At 37.5% G+C, this 18,522-nt stretch overlaps 2 protein-coding genes across 3 annotated transcripts in view; one reads left to right on the top strand and one right to left on the bottom strand.

Annotated features, from left to right (window-relative positions):
• The first annotated feature begins 1,143 nt into the window (after positions 1-1,143).
• KDTA (KDO transferase A) lies at positions 1,144-12,185 on the top strand. Of its 2 annotated transcripts, XM_010245081.3 has the most exons (12): positions 1,145-1,419; positions 1,548-1,641; positions 1,931-1,973; positions 2,618-2,740; positions 3,243-3,362; positions 3,436-3,514; positions 5,422-5,538; positions 7,811-7,908; positions 8,819-8,909; positions 10,112-10,231; positions 10,336-10,406; positions 11,464-12,185. In XM_010245081.3, exons 1-12 carry the CDS (start codon positions 1,221-1,223, stop codon positions 11,647-11,649), a joined length of 1,341 nt encoding a protein of 446 aa, XP_010243383.1. In that variant the 5' UTR covers positions 1,145-1,220; the 3' UTR covers positions 11,650-12,185. The 2 variants fall into 2 exon arrangements, with proteins under 2 accessions (XP_010243392.1, XP_010243383.1); XM_010245090.3 differs by lacking the exon at positions 7,811-7,908 and having other exon boundaries at positions 1,144-1,419; positions 5,422-5,549.
• A 584-nt stretch (positions 12,186-12,769) lies between these two features.
• Positions 12,770-18,522, bottom strand: part of LOC104587454 (AP-2 complex subunit alpha-1-like) — a 40,705-nt gene continuing 34,952 nt past the window's right edge. Inside the window, exons 15-27 of the mRNA XM_010245072.3 lie at positions 17,406-17,512; positions 17,163-17,267; positions 16,912-17,032; positions 16,467-16,655; positions 16,121-16,369; positions 15,231-15,311; positions 14,939-15,103; positions 14,766-14,852; positions 14,532-14,657; positions 14,315-14,395; positions 14,159-14,230; positions 13,428-13,507; positions 12,770-13,338 (exon numbers count right to left, since the gene is read on the bottom strand). Of these exons, the coding sequence (XP_010243374.1) occupies positions 13,197-13,338; positions 13,428-13,507; positions 14,159-14,230; positions 14,315-14,395; positions 14,532-14,657; positions 14,766-14,852; positions 14,939-15,103; positions 15,231-15,311; positions 16,121-16,369; positions 16,467-16,655; positions 16,912-17,032; positions 17,163-17,267; positions 17,406-17,512 (1,605 nt within the window). The 3' untranslated portion in view covers positions 12,770-13,196. The remainder of the gene's footprint in view (positions 13,339-13,427; positions 13,508-14,158; positions 14,231-14,314; positions 14,396-14,531; positions 14,658-14,765; positions 14,853-14,938; positions 15,104-15,230; positions 15,312-16,120; positions 16,370-16,466; positions 16,656-16,911; positions 17,033-17,162; positions 17,268-17,405; positions 17,513-18,522) is intronic.

Genomic DNA, 18,522 nt, shown 5'->3' with positions numbered 1-18,522 from the left:
ATTAGTAGAGTTAATTACCTATAATAATAACAATATAAAACTTTATTTTTGATAACCTTGGGGCATCGTGCATGCGAGGTCGGGCTGGCAATCGAATGTGTTCTTAGGTATTGTTGCTTTTAGTGCATGAAGAGGGGTTTGGGAAATGATTTTTTGTTCGTTTCCCACATACGACGCCAATCTGATGCTATTTGATCTGAGGTGTTCCAAACCGAGGATACAATTAGATAGTCTTGTCAACCAGACGAGGCCGAGGTGGAAGGGTGAAACTACGTACCGAGATCTACAACCAAGAGAAAGGATAGAGGCCTGAGGAGTTGCTCCCCAAGTAGGTATTCCGACGCTCAAGTTAGTAGGATCAAGAAGGATGTGACTGGGCCGAACAGGTTGAAATAGCGTTGGTTTGGACCGAAGAGATAGTGCAAAGATGTATTCAAAGAGTGTAGTTTCAAAAGTCCCTTACCTCGAGTGGGGGATACTTATTTATAGTTGGGTGTCTGTGTCCTAGATGGATAGGGCTCCCGGGGGTTGTCAAGATGAAGGCATCCCGCTGAGGTATTTGGGAGGTTTCCTTTTCCTCGGACTTCCTTGTTCGTGTGGAACACTCCTTCTTAGTCATGCTCTTCCGTTACGCATGGTGTTGACGTGGCCTAATAGGGGAACAACTACAAAGATAGCCACGTGACATCCTTGGCCGGCTCAACCATCACCCGAACATTTTGGATAACCTTAATAAAAATGGTTATAAAATAATAATATGTTTATATGATGATAAAAAGTGATTTAACCAAAATTATCTTATATATTTTATATCAAATTTATCTTTTTGGATAAAAATTATAAAAAAACCAGGTGGCCTTTATATATTATTAATTATATAATTGGTTCGAGTTAACAACAAAACCCGGTCCCAATCCAATTATTAATTGGGAAAAAACCATACTGTGGGTAGACCTAATCCATAGAATGGAATCAAAATCTTCGCCGATGGGCCAATTGGCCCGACCGGCCAGATAAATGACGGGTTAATAACGTTGGAAAAACTTACTCAGCCTTAAGGCCCTTAACCCAAGTATTTGGAAATCGGAATCACTAATCAGTAATCAAGTGTTGTCCGTGTTCCAATTTCGGGAACTCGTCCACTCATCCTAACTCGGCCCATCCTACTCGGCTAGTATATGATCAGGCGAGATACGGCCGCCAGGAGGTGAGGGGAAGAAATGGCGGGAGACAAGGGGAAGTTGGTATACATGGTGTACAGAGCAGTGAGCTACGGCCTCTCTCCTTTGCTATATCTTCACCTTCAATGGCGAAGACTTCGAGGGCTTGAACACCCTCTGAGATGGCGGGAGCGCTTCGGTCGTCCTTCGCTCCCTCGCCCTCCAGGCCCTCTCCTCTGGTTCCACGCCGTTTCGTTAGGTTTGTTCTATCGGTTCTTCTTGTTCTTTTTGATTTGTCTTCCTGGAAGAGCTCCTGTTGTGGGTGGTTAAGAAGTAAGTTGTTTCGGTTAATTATGGCTTGTATTCTGGTACCCATCTCATAATCAGGTGAAGGAATGGCTGCTATCCCAGTTATCAAGCATTGTATTCAGCAACGACCCGATCTCACCATTTTGATGACGACCACCACAACCTCAGCATTGTAAGATGAAATCAGGCTCCTTTTTTTTCCCGTCACGTAGGAACAAATGAAGATCTGAATGGCATTGCAAAACGAGGAAACTCGTCTCTTAGTCCTAATTTACAGATGGAATAAGTTTAAGTTCCATTGTATGAATTGGATACTCTTTATTTGATAATATTTCCTTCTTGCTTGCTTGCTGTCTTTTATTTTCATGGTTGATGATACCCATGTCGAGTAGATTCATTTATTCTCATATGAATTGGATACTCTTTATTTGATAGTAGTGGTGCATTCTTCGTGTTTGCAGTAAAGTAATAAAGGACGAGCTTCCGGTTGGTGTCATATATCAGGTACCTTTTTAATGAATTGGTGGTAATGGCCATTGTGTGAAGGGCTTTCACGACAGAACTGCCTGTGTTTGAACTTTCAAATCATGGTCGAGCATTGAAAAACTAGGATAACCTTTTTTTTTAACGTTTTCTTTGATAAATAAAAGATATAGATGTACTTTTTTCTTGTTTTTTAAATTTACACAATAAAGAAAGACAATTAGAGTCAGTACTTTTAATTGTATTTTATGTCATTCCTTATTGTAGTGACATTCATGTAATCTTTTGGGCTCTTAATATCCCACCTTACAGTTCCTTGTACAATTCAGAATTTCTTTTCAGTACCATGGGGATCACCTGTTGATTGAAGTCACATAACACCATCACTTTCCACCAGTGTAATGTTTGCTTAGATTTACTGATCATACAGTATTATAACTTCATATTAACTTAATCCAATCTTGTTGGCTTTTGGTTGATGAATAAACCTTCTTGTTTGGATTATCATCCCCTGCTCTGCTAAAATATTGAGTCCTAGAAAAAAGAATTATTTGGACCGAAGGGGTTAGCTTCTTATCCTTGATAAGACTTGACCTTTCATGTTATAGTGACTTAGTAATGTTATTTTGCCAGTTTTCCTAATATAGTGTGTTTGGGTTCTGCAGTTTGCCCCTATTGATACTCCTGCTGCTATGGATGCTTTCCTTGGTTATTGGAACCCAAATGCAATATTTCTCATTGAAAGTGAACTCTGGCCAAATCTTATATTGGGAGCTTCAAGAAAAGGAGTAAGTGATTCTTTTCACAGTGACCAGTTTCCATTATATGGAGCATGCAGTTGAGAATAAGGTCAAAATAGTCTGCTTCCAAAAGGAGTAGCTAATTCTTTCACAATGATCACTTTACTTCTTTATAGGAAGCATGTATTTGAGAACAAGGTAACTATATATAGTCTGCTTCCAAAAGGATAAGTGATTTTTTTCACAACGACCTACTTACTTTTATAGGGATCATGCATTTCAGTTTGCTATATGTGGTGTGTTTCCAGTTAGAAGATATTTCCTCTAAGTTAATGGTAGTTGAATGCTTCAAGTCATTTTATAATTTTTTGTTGCCTGTATTGAACTTCTTAGCATTAGTATATTACCTATCATGCAGCCATTTGGCTTCTACTTTCTGACTGTTGTTCTTTGTATATATGTATATATCTTTTATTGCCCTTACTGTGTGCTCTTTAGTATTTCTTATTTCTGGCTCCATGTGACTTTCATTCTTTCAAATTCTCTTCAGATCACATTGGCATTGTTAAATGCACGGATGTCTTCTAAATCCTTCAAGTGCTGGTCAGGACCAGTGGCACTGCCCTTGATTTCATTGATGCTTTCAAAATTTTCATTGATTGCCCCATTAGTATGGACCTTCACTCTCCTGCCATAGTTGTATATCATGCATCGGCTTTTGCTGATCTTTTTCTATGTTGCAGAGCACATTAGAGGCTATCCATTTTCAGCTGCTGCAGGCCCCACCATTTTGTATCGACTTTGCTGGTGATTTGAAATATGGTACAGTGGTTTATTTGGATGAATAATTATTAGTGAATGTTATCATGAAGGTGCTTACATGTTGCTTTAAAGTTCAGAAATGGCTTGCAACCAGCTTCATCTTGTATTGAAGGTTTTGCTTCATGGAACAAAGTGCCCTTAGACTTTCATTAATTCACTCATGGTGAGGGCATTTTGGCTTTTCAAAATGAAACTTTAGAACAAGACAGTTGCACTTCATTTCTTGAGTTAGAGGTAGCTCAAATCAACAACTTTGTAACAAGAAGCAGATGGTAGTTATACTCTACAGCCTTGTGCACAAAGGCTCCCGTAAATGTGGGTCTAGGGAGGGACAGATGTACGCAGCCTTACCCCTTAACATACAGAGAGGCTGTTTCCAAGATTTGAACCTTGGTCCTCTAGGTCACGATGGAGTAACCCAACCATTGCGCCTAGAGGTGTAAAATGGGCTGTGCCAGCCTGTGCCTCCCTCCCTTGGGATATTTTGGGGGGTCGGCCCGGCACGGCCCACGGCCCGAGTCCGTGCGGGCTCGTGCCGGGCCACTGGCTGGTCTGGTCTGTGGGCTGAGCCTTGGGCCAGGCCGGGCTGTGGACCAGATCAAAGTTATTTATTTAAAAAAAACTTAAAAAATTAATTTTATATGAATTTTGATGTATACAATTGCTTATATATACAATAATTTAATAAATTAGTATAATAAAATTGGAAAAAATTGTTTATTTTATTAATATATTATATACTATACAATATTATATAATATATATATATATATATATATATATATATATATATATAATATGGGCCGTGCCAGCCCATGGGCCATGGGTGACACGACACGACAGTGTAGGCCGTGCCGGCCAGGCTTGCTGACCTGAAACCCCAAGCCCGGCACAGCCAATGGCCCATAAAATCGTGCCGGGCCGTGGGCGGCACAGCCCGATTTACACCTCTAATTGCGCCAAGGTCCACCCTCAAGCAGATGGTAGTTTTACTGATCCAAAAAAAGCAGATGGTAATTTCCCTGCTTATCATTTTCTAGCTTCAAAAAACTCCCCTGCTTATCATGAAAAGAAGGGACAAAGGAAATATTGGTGCTTAATGTGGAGATGAGAACAAATTTGTCCTTTTTGCATTCTTATCCCAAACTATACAAGTTTGGTTGCACAATCCTGCTTCTCCACTCCACTTTTTCAATTGATTTCTTACCACATCCTGCTGTCAATGTGGTGCATCACTTGCAAGGAATGCCCTAGCATGAACTTGATACAACAATTCAGGACTTATGTTCACAAGTTAGTGTTTGGCAAATTATTTCCCCCGGCTGCCAGCCTGACACAAGCCTTCCTTTATCTGGGTTTGGGCTTTGGCAGTGCATGACAAGAATATTTGAATTTTCAAGCATGGGGTACAGGAGTAGTTCCCAAATCCCATGGATCTATAGACATGCTTTTTGGGAAATAGAGATCATAACAAGGGAGCTGAATGTTGTCTTTAAATGGGTGGGAAGATCAGCAAATGGGATGGTGGATGTCTTGGCTAAACAAGTGACATCTAGGCACCAAATGTTTTGGGAAAAATTATAAACGAAAAAGTTGCCTCTAGGGTGCAAAAAACCCCACCTAATTTGTAATACTTGAACTTGATATTAATGAAATCTCTTTTTTACTGATAAAAAAATGCATGTGGTACAGGAGTTGCCTTCCAGTTCTAATCATGGAAGAAGGGTCAAGAAACAAGTAGTGTCTTCAAACACACATGTTGTCTGCTATCTAGAGCTGTATCTTCTTTGTGTTTATCTTCTTAATATACAATATTTGAACAGTTTTCAAAGAAGATAAATGGCTTTATAGTGATTTATTTTTAATGGAGATCTTCAAATATTATGTTAATATTCTCTTCTATGCAGCTGTTGGAGATGTATGTTTCTCCAAGAAAGAGATTAGAAGTGTGGAAGATTTACAACTACAGCTTGTTAATAGGCCAGTTTGGATGGCTGCCTCTATACATAAGGGTGAAGAAGAAGGTTGCCACTTGGTACTTTACAGCTTGTTAATGTTAAGTTGTTCTTTATAGATATGGCATTGCCTCTGCTTTCGAGTATTGTTATTCCTATTTGGTTTGTTTATAAGTTGCATCTTTTTCTTAATACCTTGCATTGAACCACCTTAAACTTCTGATGCCAGTTGCTTTTCTGCATCATCTGCATTTAAGGAATAATGAATATTAAGCTTTCTCTTAATTATTTCTTGGTTTAGTATTGTATGAATGAGGAGAATTTCCTTAATGAGGAGGTTTATTTGAACACTGGTGTGTTTTATGTGCGGCTAATGGAGAAATTTGTTTCCACTTATTAGTCTCCTGCCCCTATGTTAAATCTGTTTAAGAGTGTTTTTTGTCTTTGTTTGGGTGTAGGTGGACTCCCCCACCTAATGTTCAAAGCCTGTTTACCTCTTCTTTCTTTAGGTGGCCTAAGAATAGGGGAAGAGTGTTTTGGAGATGTATAAGAGCTGTGGTGAGCTGGACCATCTGGGAAAAAAGAAATTCCAGAATTTTCTCAAACAAGGAAAGAAGCAAAGAGGGAATTATTGAAACCATTCTGATTAGAGTGGTTCACTGGGTGAAGGCTTTGGAGCTGTTTGCTGACTTCTCTTCAGGTGATATTTGAATAACTGAAGGAAGTGGCTAGTTCAGATTGTCATAAGACTGATGTACAACCTCTTTAGACTACCAGATAATGCTTTTATCAAGTTAAATTTCGATGGGAGTAGTGTAAGTAACCCAGATCCTGGTATTGGTGGGGCATTTAGGAATAAGGATGGAAAGGTTATCGGGTTATTATCAGGTCCAATTGGTGTGGGAGGCTCACTAAGAGCTGAGATTCTGGCTGTTATAGAAGGTGTGCAAAAGGCAAAAGATATGAATGTGAGAAGCTGATTATAGAAGATGACTCAAAACTAGTAATGTATTGGTTGAAAAAGGCAGGAAATGGCTTCTGGATATTCAATAGCAAGAGGAATAAATTCAAGTGGATGACACAAAATATGGAAGTGGAATTAAGCTGGGTTAAAAGGACTGCTAATGCTTTTGCTGATGTACTAGCAAAGCAAGGGGTGGGAAGAAATTAAATGTTTTGGGCACAATTGTAATCTGTACTATGCTTATAATTCTGGTGAGGAGAGGTAAGAAAGATTACCTCTCCTCTGTTGTATAACTTTCCTCTATTTTAGTGAAGTTCTGTTATCAATAAAAAAAAAAAAATCATGCTGAAGCAGAGCTGAGGGCTTTTCATTTTAAAGAGGTTTGGGATAATGTGGTTCCTTCTAAAATTAAGTTCTCTGCTTGTTGGTGGTGCTGGATAACTATCAGACTAAAGATTATTTGAGGAGGAAAGGCATGGGTCTGGACAACTTTGCATGTAGCCTGTGTGACGAGCACATGGAATCCTCTAGCCATTTGTTCATTCACTGCAAATTCATGAGCAGATTGTGGGCTCACTTTCAGAATGCAGTTCATTGGAAAGGGTGTCATCCTAATTCTGTGGCAGATCTTTTAAGAGGATGACATGTCCAGAACATGAGTAAGAAAGGCAGATCAGCTTGGGCAGTAATCCCTTTGGCCATAATATGGAAGGAAAGAAATTCTCGGCTTTTTGACAACAAGAACTCAGTGGAATCTGTAATTAGTTCAATTTTTGGCATGACTGGGGACTGTCTCTCCACTAGCAATATTTACAGCAGAGTTTTGTCATTCTTTTTTTTGTCTATAGACTTTTTTTTGGGCCTTCGTAATACCCTTTGTTATGATGCACAGAATCTCATTGTACAGGGGTGTTCACAGTGGTTATTAGTACTGTTTTCTTGGTAAACACGCAGCAGGATCTCAGAATAGTGAGAGAAGAGGAGGGAGAAGAGAGAAGAGTGAAAAGAGAAAAAAGGTTTTGGAGAGAAAAACATCAGCTGGCGGCGCCAGCCTTTTTTATATTTATATTAGGGTGACCATTCAAATAATAAAACAATGTAAAATTACATATGTGCCCTTGCAGCACTAAACTAAAGTAAGACCAGCTTATTCAACAAGTACAATATGAGAGCCTTCAATCTAAACTTTCGGTAGAAAGCTTTGTTATCACCGTGTCTTGAGGCTTTTGTTGGATTTTGGCATTCGTTTACTATTAGTTAGATGGTTAAAATCTGTTGCACTGTCATATGATACATCATTTTTTTTTTCTTTTTCTCTCTTTTTCTATGGCAACTGCTTTCTTCTGTTAATGAGGTTCCAATATATTTCAATTGCAGTCATGCTAGGGGTTCATAAAGTACTAATGCAGATGTACCCTAACATGTTAACAATTATTGTACCTAGACATCCACAACAAGGACAACAAATTGCCATTGTATGGTTCTTATCCTTTTCATTGTGATCTTCCAGTATGATTATATTTTTCTGCTTCCAGTATTTAATTTGTCTCTTGTATTTCTATCATTTTGATGTGTATAAAATGATTATCTGATTTCTCCTATCATGTCAATGCCAACCTACCTGCTAAGGGCATGGACACGTGCCATGTGAATTTGTCAAGCTTCTTTCAGTGGGGGAAAGTATATGGAAAAAGGACTCTTAATCTGGTCAAGAAGGGAAGTTCCCTACATGACTTATCCTCTTTCTGCCACATAGAGGGATGATGTGGCTAATCAAAACCATCCACAAGGTACAGGGTCCTTTGGAGTATGGATTGTCACATGTTCATTTTTTCTGTTCATGTCCACCCTATATCCTACCTTGTATTGGTGTTTTTCCCAACTAATATTAACCATTCAAAGTTTTATTATTTATTACAAAATTTGACCACTCAAAAATGCCTATTTTGGACATGTAGGCTATAGTGAGGGATTTTGGGTTGAAATTTTCTTGTAAATGGAGGGAAAACACCAATTCAAGTTGGGGTATAGGTTGATGCGGAATGGAGGATTAAACATGTGGTCAGTGGAAGAATTGGGGTAAATTGCGAAGAGAATCTCCCTAGTCCCTACATGACCCAATTAGAAAACCTTTTTCCTATTTACCTTATATTTAATATTATAGATTTTGTTAGTTGGTGTATGATCTACCCATGGAGACATGGCATCACATCTTGCATCCAACTTCATTAATACTTGTGCAAAATCAGTACGCTTGCCTAATACTATTAGAATCATTCGTCATACATAAACTGCATGGCATGTCTGGTTCCTTGCTGACCACATTTCATGGGTAGCTTTATATCTTATTAGCTTTTGAAATTTAATATTTTCCTATTTGTGCAGGAAGTGCAGAAAGAAGGATTAAATGTTTCCTTGAGGTCTCGTGATGAAAGGATATGTCAAAGGACAAATATCTATGTGGTTGATACATTAGGTCCATATTTTCTTGAAGTGCACATTGTAGTTTCTGGCTTTGAACTACTGGCATCTTTAGATTTGAGGATTATTAGTGACACTTCTTTCCTATGCATCCAAATTCATGCAACATACATCAATGACATATATAGTAGCCAGTGATTTAAAAGGCATGCCTAGGCGCTCAGGCGAGGTGCATTTTAAGGTATGCATTTCGTTTAGGCCCTAGGTGCAACACTTTCAAAAGGGAGCACTTGGTGTGCCTAGGTGAGAACCCCCTATTTGCCAATGTTGTTCATTCCTTAATCCTAATAAAATATCTTCTTAAAAGGCAATTAAAATTATAAATCATTTTTTTTTGCGTAAGGATTAAGAATTTAAGACCCTAACATGGATTTCTTTGGGTTTGCCTCAAGGGGCTTGGTACAAAGGCGGCTCGTAGAATCAGGAATGCAAGATGTTTTACATCACATTAGCTATTTGAAGTAATGCAATTGAAGAAAAAAAAAGATTGTGGGTTTTACATGCTTGAAAATGTTTTATATGTTTGATTTTATTTTTAAATTTAATTTGAATACGCTTTATGTGTTATTTTTATTTATTTTAATGTTAGATAATAGGTTTTTTAAAACATTTATTTTAAAACTTAACAATAAAAAATATTATGAGGAATATATTATGGTAGACTTGTTTACAAAGTTGTAAATCAAAAATACCAGTTGACAATTGTACAGGAGCCGGATCTTAGAGGTATTTCTTTTCAGTCAATTTTTTGTTTTAGTCCTATTGATGGGGATAATGCCCCAACCTTGTGGGAATGGATCTGACCTTATATATACCCTTAATGATCTTATTCTTTATTTGGGCTATAGTTTGGATAAGTCCTTGCTGGTGAATCACCTATTATCATGGGTAAGGATCACTCAAAGCTCTCTCTTTATGATGGATTTCTGATACTCTTTTCAATCATAAATGGTGGTACTTCAATGATGGTGAAAGAAAGTGGGTATTTCCGGATGACGTAGCTTTATTTATTCGAGCATGGCAAGAGAAAGATTATAGAAAGCATGGACTTGTTTACGGAACTTATCTCCTCATATATTAGAGTTAATGAAGGAAATGAAATAGACCCACCTTTGAAGATGGAATTAGCATGCACACTATTCCTGCTTTTGTGGAAATATATCTGTCATCATTGACTATCTCTCAACCCTCTTATAGGTGAACTAAGGAGTTTGTATAAGTTGACTCCAATAGCTGTTATAGGAGGTTCTTTCCTGCCTGGTTTAGCTGGACATAATATTTCAGAGGCTGCTGCAGCTGGTTGTGCTGTTTTGACTGGTAATTATTTGCTATATCTGCTTGCTCACTTCATGTGGTCTACCTTTTTCTTCTTTAAATTTGTAATTTATGATTGTCATTTGCTGCATGGGGCTAATTTTCAGGTCATTATGTTGGACATTTCTCTCACATGGTAGTGAAAATGCAACAATCTAATCCTTTATCAGTTTTGAAGGTGAGGTGAAACTCTTTTTATATTCCTTTCGGTGAGCTTTATTTTGTTGCTGTTTCTTGGTGTTTTTTTCATCCACTCTGGCATAATGTTTGCACCACACTATAATGCCATGTGCTTGAGCCTTCTTGACCTTCTCAAGGTCACATGGTTCTTGTTCTTGTACAAAACAGTAATTATGGATTTTCCTATCAAACCCTCTAGTACCTGTAATTTATGCTTAATCTCTAAACTATGGTGAGCCTGGTATTGGACACTTTGGTTTCATCTCTTTTTTTTGGTAGGATATATACCATGTCCTGGAGCCTGAGGCTTTAAATTATAATTGGTCTTAGTTAAATTGCTAGACAATTATAGGGTCTTCCTTTATTATTATTATTATTATTATTATTATTTTATTTTGGGTCTGAAAGAAGTGGAGGTTTCTCAAGATTTCTTGCTTGAGCTCTTGGTTCAAGATTTGGTCTATTATTCCCCTTGTTGGTAGAGGACCATAGCTCACCTCTGCAAAAATGTTAAAGTGAATATTAAAGCAATATTAAGCATACAGATTCAATTTATTATATGCCTTAGAAATGCATTGTGCACCACTCTAGAACATCATTTCAAGTGACTTGTCCAACTGTCAGTACAGGTTGGTCCCACACAGTATTAAGGCCTACAAGAAAAAAAAATGTATTTCAAGTTGACTTTTAGTGATATTTATACAGCAGTATGTTTTCTTAGGAGCCTTTGACATGGAACTCTAGTACCAGATGTTGTGGTAATGTTTGGAAAGTTTTAGAAGTTCAGTTGGTTGAATTTGATATTGTGGGATAATTAATAGAAATTTATCAGCTGATTCAGATCAACATTGGCTTAGAACATAGAAAGCAGGTTCAGTGCAATAACTTAATAGGGTATTTGGTTACTAAACATTCACTCAAATAAGTCCTTGTATCCCACTCTCCCTATTAACTATAACCTTCTTCTGAACTTTTATTTCACATATTTAAGATTTACCTTAACTAGGACTAGTTCAATCCTGTTTCTGGAGCTTTTAATGCCATATCTCTTGCAGGTTTCTGGAGAAGGAGAGCTCATTGAAGCCCTCAGTGAACTATTTGATGATGCTGAAGTCTTGGGAGCACATCGCATGGCTGCAAAACAAGCATTTCTTTCTCTATCAAGTAGGGTTCTTACAAATATTTGGAATCTAATAAATTCCTATGTTCTTGAAAAGACATTTTGCCCTGAAATTAGATGAACGCGTGCACCAAAGCGAATGCAATGCCAAGTCGGGAAACCCCACGCATCAGAGTCCTAGAAAATTGACAGCATTTCGGCACGAGTAATGCCTTTAAATTACACTCACCCTTCACCCGGCATAGTCATCCCCCTTGTTCACCAGGTGAACCCCTCTGGTTCAGTTACGAACCAGCTTCCATGATTGAAAGACCCAAAGGGGTAAAATCTTGCCAATAGTTGCATCTTGATTACCTATAAGATTCAGACAACTGGGTCATTTCAGGGATTTGATAGGACATATTTTCTTATTCATTTGGTGTATGCTACCTCATCCCAACCCCAAATAGTTGGGTTTTCAGGGGTCTGTCATTACCCCAAAAGTACAAGGTGGCAATCTGCAAGGTAAAGTACCTTCGTTTTGTAATTTGAAGTTAGTCCAGGCATTACATCAGCACGCAAGATTTAAAGTGGGCCTCACAGTGATAACTGACAAGTAACCTGTACTTCTTGATTGTCATATAAAGTTTCTCAGTTTTCAAAGTTTGGCAAACAAAACATGAATCACAAAACCAAAACTGCCATACTGATTTTGTATGTGTTTGGTATAGCTTCTGTTTATAAAATAAACGTTTGTACTTGATTGCTTGATAAACTGTTCATTACAACTAGACACCACATCAGCAAAATAATGAATAAACACTCAACCATTGAGGGAAACGTTAAAATGAAGATGCACATGTAAATTAAGACCAGTTTTTGTGAATATCAATACAAACAAATGAACATGATAGGAATACTGATTTGGCAATGACATGGTGAAATTTTTCAAAACACCAACAAAACCAAACACATGCTTTGTTGATACGACAGTTGCTCCTTTTAAAATAAAATCATGTACTTGGGTAAAAACCCCCTAACGAAAACAAAACCACTCCGAGTATTTGGACTGCCATGCTTCCATGACTACAATGAAATTAGCAACCAAGAGTACAATCAAGGGCTCACCGCTCATGGCAACATTTCCTCTTATCTATGCTTTTCCATTGTCGCTTTTATTATTATTGATTGAATTATTAAATAAACATATGGATTATCAAAACTTTCGTGCATGTTCCAACTTCCAATATGAGAAGCTCCAATATCAAAACATTTTCTTACTTTTTCCTGTTCTTATTCAATATATAAATATGCATAGATCACAAATGAAAACTTTTACAATGACTTCATGCATTGGCTTATACATTTCTATTATCAGATTACAGAAACCAGCGAAACATACAAAAGAAAAAGAGGAAAAAAAAATATCACCCAACATATCATCATCTCACCAATAGGCACCAAGAAAATGCCCTGAAAGAATCTAGAATTCCCGACCGAACTCGGAAAAAAAAATACACTCAGATACTAAGCTAATCACAATGAGCTCTGATTCCCGCCAGCCCTTGCATTGTACCATGCCCCTAACCCTACCTCAAAATTCGAGGCACCGATGGGTAGGTTTTGTAAATCAGGTACAACCGAAGTAAGCAAATTTGCGAATCTGCACAATCCCATATGTTCCAATTTTCAAAGCAAACCAGCAAGCATGGCACCAGGATCCAGAGAACCCGCAGCTGGACTGACTGGCTGCACCTGGGGCGGCGCTGGGGCAGGTGCAATGGATGGTTTGGGAATGCTAACTAATAGTTCCTTGATGAACTCCTTCAACCTGTCCAGATATGGTCATAGAAGCTCCTTAAGCTAGGCAGGCATATAACAGCTTAAAACGAATAAACTTGAAAAAAGTCAAAGACTTACTCAAAAGTTAGTACTGGATCTCCTGAGGCAACTGTCATTCGAAGTTGGGTTCTGTCCGATGGATCTGTTTCAATCCTAATCTGAGATGCACAAAGACAAACAAAGTGGGTTTTTTGGTACTGTGGTGTTTTACATCTTAACATTTGAATTTAAATAATTACTTAGGGAATCAAGAAAGTGAGATGTTTTTCCACAAACATTGCAGAGTAGTTTATTATGGTTTCAAATACGCATAAGACAATCAAAGAGGGAATATGCCTCCCAAATAATGAAGCATCTCTATGGTGGTTCCCCCAACACTCCCATCAACATAACCAATCTAAGAAGTGGTGCAGCAATCTGAAGTTAAATCTGCCCACCAAATATGTTTTTCATATGTTAAAAGTCAAATTTTCTATGCGGCACTTATGTGGATTCAAAATGAGAGTGGGCACCATGGTTCCAAACACCACTGAAGTTTATATCAATCTACAACGGAGACACAGTCTTTTAGGTTATTAATTTGACAGATTAACCTGGCCAAGCAATGAGAGTTTGTTAATCATCAGCCTCGTTGTTCACCAGAACTAACTGAACAGTCTGGTTAGATGAGAAGTCGGATCAGGTAAACTTAAAAGTGAGATTTATGAGTGGTGCAAGGTTTTCGGAGCCAACTGGCATGATGTTTCTGTCATAAGTATATTATGAGATAGCAGGGAGATCATCTCGATGACAAACTTATTATCCCTTACCAAGCAAAGCATGGCACGAGTGCTCTCGGAGTAGAACATTGTGCTTGCAACCAGATTGTTTGGATTTGGATCCTGAAAAAAAAGAGAGATATAAAAACACCCAAAAGGGACGATTGATAGGGAGAAGATGAAGGCACAGCAATAATAGTAACTTACAAGTCCTGGCGCAACCATCAACTGAAAGCTCTTGAACAAGTTGGCCATTTCGGGAAGAAATAATGGTCTTACTCCTCTAACCTGTTCATGTCATGAACAATAAAAGGCAATCAAAATAAAAATAGATATTCTCTTCAGTATAAAAACTAGTTTGTTATCTATCAAAAATTAAATAAAAACATGTCTGACAGCAAGAATATAACGAGTGATATGTTACCACTTCTTGAAGCTTCAAAGGGGGTCCAGAAAGTGATCTCCATTGGGAAAAGAACTCTTCTGCAGTCACAGATATAGGCTGAAGAAATTTATTCAAGACAGCAGGAAGGCGAAGCTTGACATTGACCTATAGAAATGAGAGAGAAAAAAAACAATGATACAAGGAATCATAGAGAAAACATCCCATTAAAGATCATGAAGTTGATAAAAAAGGGATGCAGATCTAGAATCACACCATTGTAGTTCCAAACTTATAAGAGAAATCGAGAACAGCTACATCTCTACTGGGGCGAAGATTCACAACTTCTAGTGGGCATTGCACCTATAAACAACCAGAAATAAAGTAGTCTAGAGATTATCATAAAACCAAAGAATAAACATTTGCACAAAATGCATAGAAGTCTCAACCTGTGCCCTTGGAGGAATAGTTTCAGGTACTAATGAGAGCTCCATCTTCAAATGGGAAGGTGGCAATATTAGAGCTTGAGCTGAAACAAGAGGGGATGTATTTTTATTCCCCAAGAAAAGCACGAGACGTCCATGGTGGGCCCGCCACTCAGCTTTTATTCCAATCTAAGCAAGTGAATTGCAAACACATCACTGAATGTGTAAGAAAGCCCAGAAAGAGAGTAAAATAAAATCAACTTAAGAAGCTTGAAAATTTTTGCCACGGATGTAAAGGCCCTTGAAGAAGTAAAACCTGAATATAAGGGTCTTCATATAGTACACCACTATCCTTCAGGCATAAAGCATGAAACCTTTCAGCAATATTTCCTATGGGCTGCAAACATGTTAACAGAATTAGTTCCTCGAACACATAATTTTATAAAAAGGAAAGTGCATCTCATTTTCTCCCAAAGCATGACAGCCAAGCCTAGCCTTTTAAATAAGGAAAACCAGAAATACTAGCAATACTAATATGTTGGGCTATCAGTATTTATATGTCAGAGAGACATGCAACTTATAATCAGACCTATGTTATTCTGTGGTATTACTCTCATTCCCAGTTGTTATTGTCAAAATGGAATATTAGATGTGAAAAAGCTAAATTTGCAAGTATAAGAAGATAACATCCTTTACATACTCTTCACAAAAGTTATAGAATTAACATCCTGTTCATTGAACAGCATGCACCATTCCCTAGGAAAGAACCTACATGTGCACAAATCCTCGGAAACATCCATAATCCACCGTCTTCAAAAATTATTCTGTCCTCTTTTTTATACACATATTATCAACATCAGATTCAAGCGTAATATTTCTGTAAATTACCAAAAAAGAAAAAAGTACATTATTTCCATCCATGATTTGCAGCTAGGCAGCCCCTGAAAAGTTTCAAAGATACCTATAATTTTTGTGGTAAGTATATGAAATTCACCCAATTCACTCACAAAAGGCAGTGAAAATTGAGAATGTGTGCAAAATATTCCAATCCCTGGTTTTAGTTCATCAATAAAATGATAAATATAACCTAATAGTTATAGCTACCTATGTTGCAGTCTGAAAAAAAGAGAAGAAAAACAGAATTACACTATAGACATGAATACGAGTAAAAAAATAGACATGAAATATGATTACAAAAAGAAGCACCTGAACTGAATTTGACTGCTCTTCAACAGGAGCAAGAGCTAAGGCATCCATTGCATTTGAAACACCCTCTAATCCTGATCCTGACATAAGATTTTGTTCAGAAGGGGCTACAGCACTGGGAGGACCTTCAATGGCCAGTGGACCCAAAAGATCGCCAAGGAGATCTGCTGAAGGTGTGGCAGGTTGGGGATCTGCAATGCTTAAGGTTCCATTTGTGTTGGTCAACCCTTGGCCCGCTACATCAGCATCCTACATGTTTAATCAATTTCCATATCATAAACTAAGTGAGTGTAAACTAACGAACTACAATATATGCAATACAAAGAAGGGGAAACGGGCTTAATACCACATTAATGCTCATACTAGGCATCTTGACAAGACTAAGTTGACCAACAGGTAAAGATCCATTGGCAGGACGTTGGTCAGTAACAACCAAAGCATTCGAAGCCTGCTGCTGCTGCTGGGCACGCAACTTGATTGCACTTTGCTCCGCAGTATCAAGTTCGGTATCTTCAGCTTTTTTAAGCAAGGAAGACTAATTTTGATAGAAGTTAGTAATGGTTACAATCAAGGACCTAGAAAATTTTTCTTCAGAAAAGAAACCCAAGCTTTTGAATACTTTCACATGATAAAACTAGAGTCTTCTTCTTCCTCTGTTTTTCTCCTTGAAGGAGTGAACCTCTTTGAAGATTAAACAAGAGGAAAAGCTTTATTTGATGAGGTGATCCAACATTCCTATGATGAAGTGAATTATTTTCAAATGAGATTTTAATGAATCCACACATACATACCTGACGCTCAGGGAACTTGGGCATTTCAGCCAATATATCCATTAAAGCTGCACCCTTCCTACTTAATGAAAAATATTCAACAGCTCGCTGTTGTATCTCAGCATCAATGCAACTCTCGTATCTGAAAGAATGCAAAAATAAATTAAGAACTCCACAAGTAGTTACTAACAATGTAATAGAAATACCACCCTAAAAAGTCAAGGAAAAAGATAATATATGCATGCATAAACATATTAATGTGTAAATCTCACTTGTTGAATATTGCCCAGATTTGGTCCTGTAATTCTGGGTCAGGTGGTTGAGTGTGCATCAAAATCTTAGCATATGTCGAAAGAAGAATGGCAACAGTAGAAGTCCTGGAAAGCATGCCATTTTAGGTATTGGAATTAAAAGAATAATATTTCCATCAAAGTAAAAATAAATAAACAAAGTAATAAACAAACAACTGATATCAGTAAGCTACTGCCAGCGATTCAAAGGTGAAGAAATCTTACGATACAGTAGGTAGCTTCTCATGTATGATGCTAAAGATTTCTTTAGGGCTACAACCAGGCCGTCTTGCCAAAAGATGGCTGTACTCCCCAAGGATGTATGCACTGACCTGCCACACACTTTGCAATTTGATCAGCAACAGTTGAATTTTATTAATTTTGAAAGAAATAATAAATTACATACAGAAAATTGCCCAAGCACTCCTTTGTTTCAGATGAGTATATGTTGTTACTGCTCTTAACTTTTTTTAACATCTATATATCATGCTTTGATTGGACAAACAAAGTTTTGGGATGGATCTATAATAAATAATATGCCCGGATGCTGCTACTCAGGGACATAGAACATACAAATAAAAGAGAAAACATTGCCAGGAATTAAGAAATTGAAATCCTCTTTCCTCCTTATCCAAAAAAAAAAAAATTTTTTTTTATAAGCAACTACTGATTTCATTGATTAATGATAAAAAAGACCACAGATCTACTGGATAGGTCAATTCAGGCACCCATAAGCTCAATAACAGAAATTACAATTCAGCCCAAAACAATTGATCTTTGTGCACTCCATGTTTAGCCATATAATCAGCCAATCCATTTTCTGATCCCCTAACCATGTTGAAGGTAGCACCTACATCCTTAGCTAAAGACTGAATTTCCTTCATTGTCTGCCCAAACCCCATACTCCTGGGATACTACTGCTCAAAAAAGTATTTTTTGATAATAGATAAAAAATCATTAAAGATTCAAAAAAAAATTACAATATACTATGGTGATGACTGATGACAGATCGTCCAAAAGAAAAGACAAAATTACAATTCAGCATCCGTCTTGTTCTATAACTATCCAAAACCCGCATAAAAACTTCTTTAGTAAACCCACAAATTCAGATAATAGCAAGATCCACTCCAAAACCTTATTTCCCATTTCTGAACCGAGCTTCTCCTTGCTTTTTTTATGGGTAACTGTCAAAAGTACAAAGGTTGTCTTAGACCTCAAAAAAATGTGGTTAGCCTCGGCTAACACTACCCAAGAAAACAAAAACAATTACTAGGACAGAAACATTTACATTACTTGGCCCTAAAAATATACTGTCCCACATGTCCCCTTGTTTTATCCACTC

The sequence above is a fragment of the Nelumbo nucifera genome, chromosome 6, assembly GCF_055504915.1.
Source record: "Nelumbo nucifera cultivar China Antique chromosome 6, China Antique-T2T, whole genome shotgun sequence".
In the NCBI taxonomy this organism is placed as follows: domain Eukaryota; kingdom Viridiplantae; phylum Streptophyta; class Magnoliopsida; order Proteales; family Nelumbonaceae; genus Nelumbo; species Nelumbo nucifera.
The sequence above is the reverse complement of the archived record's forward strand: the minus strand, read 5'-3'. Positions and strand labels throughout refer to the sequence as shown.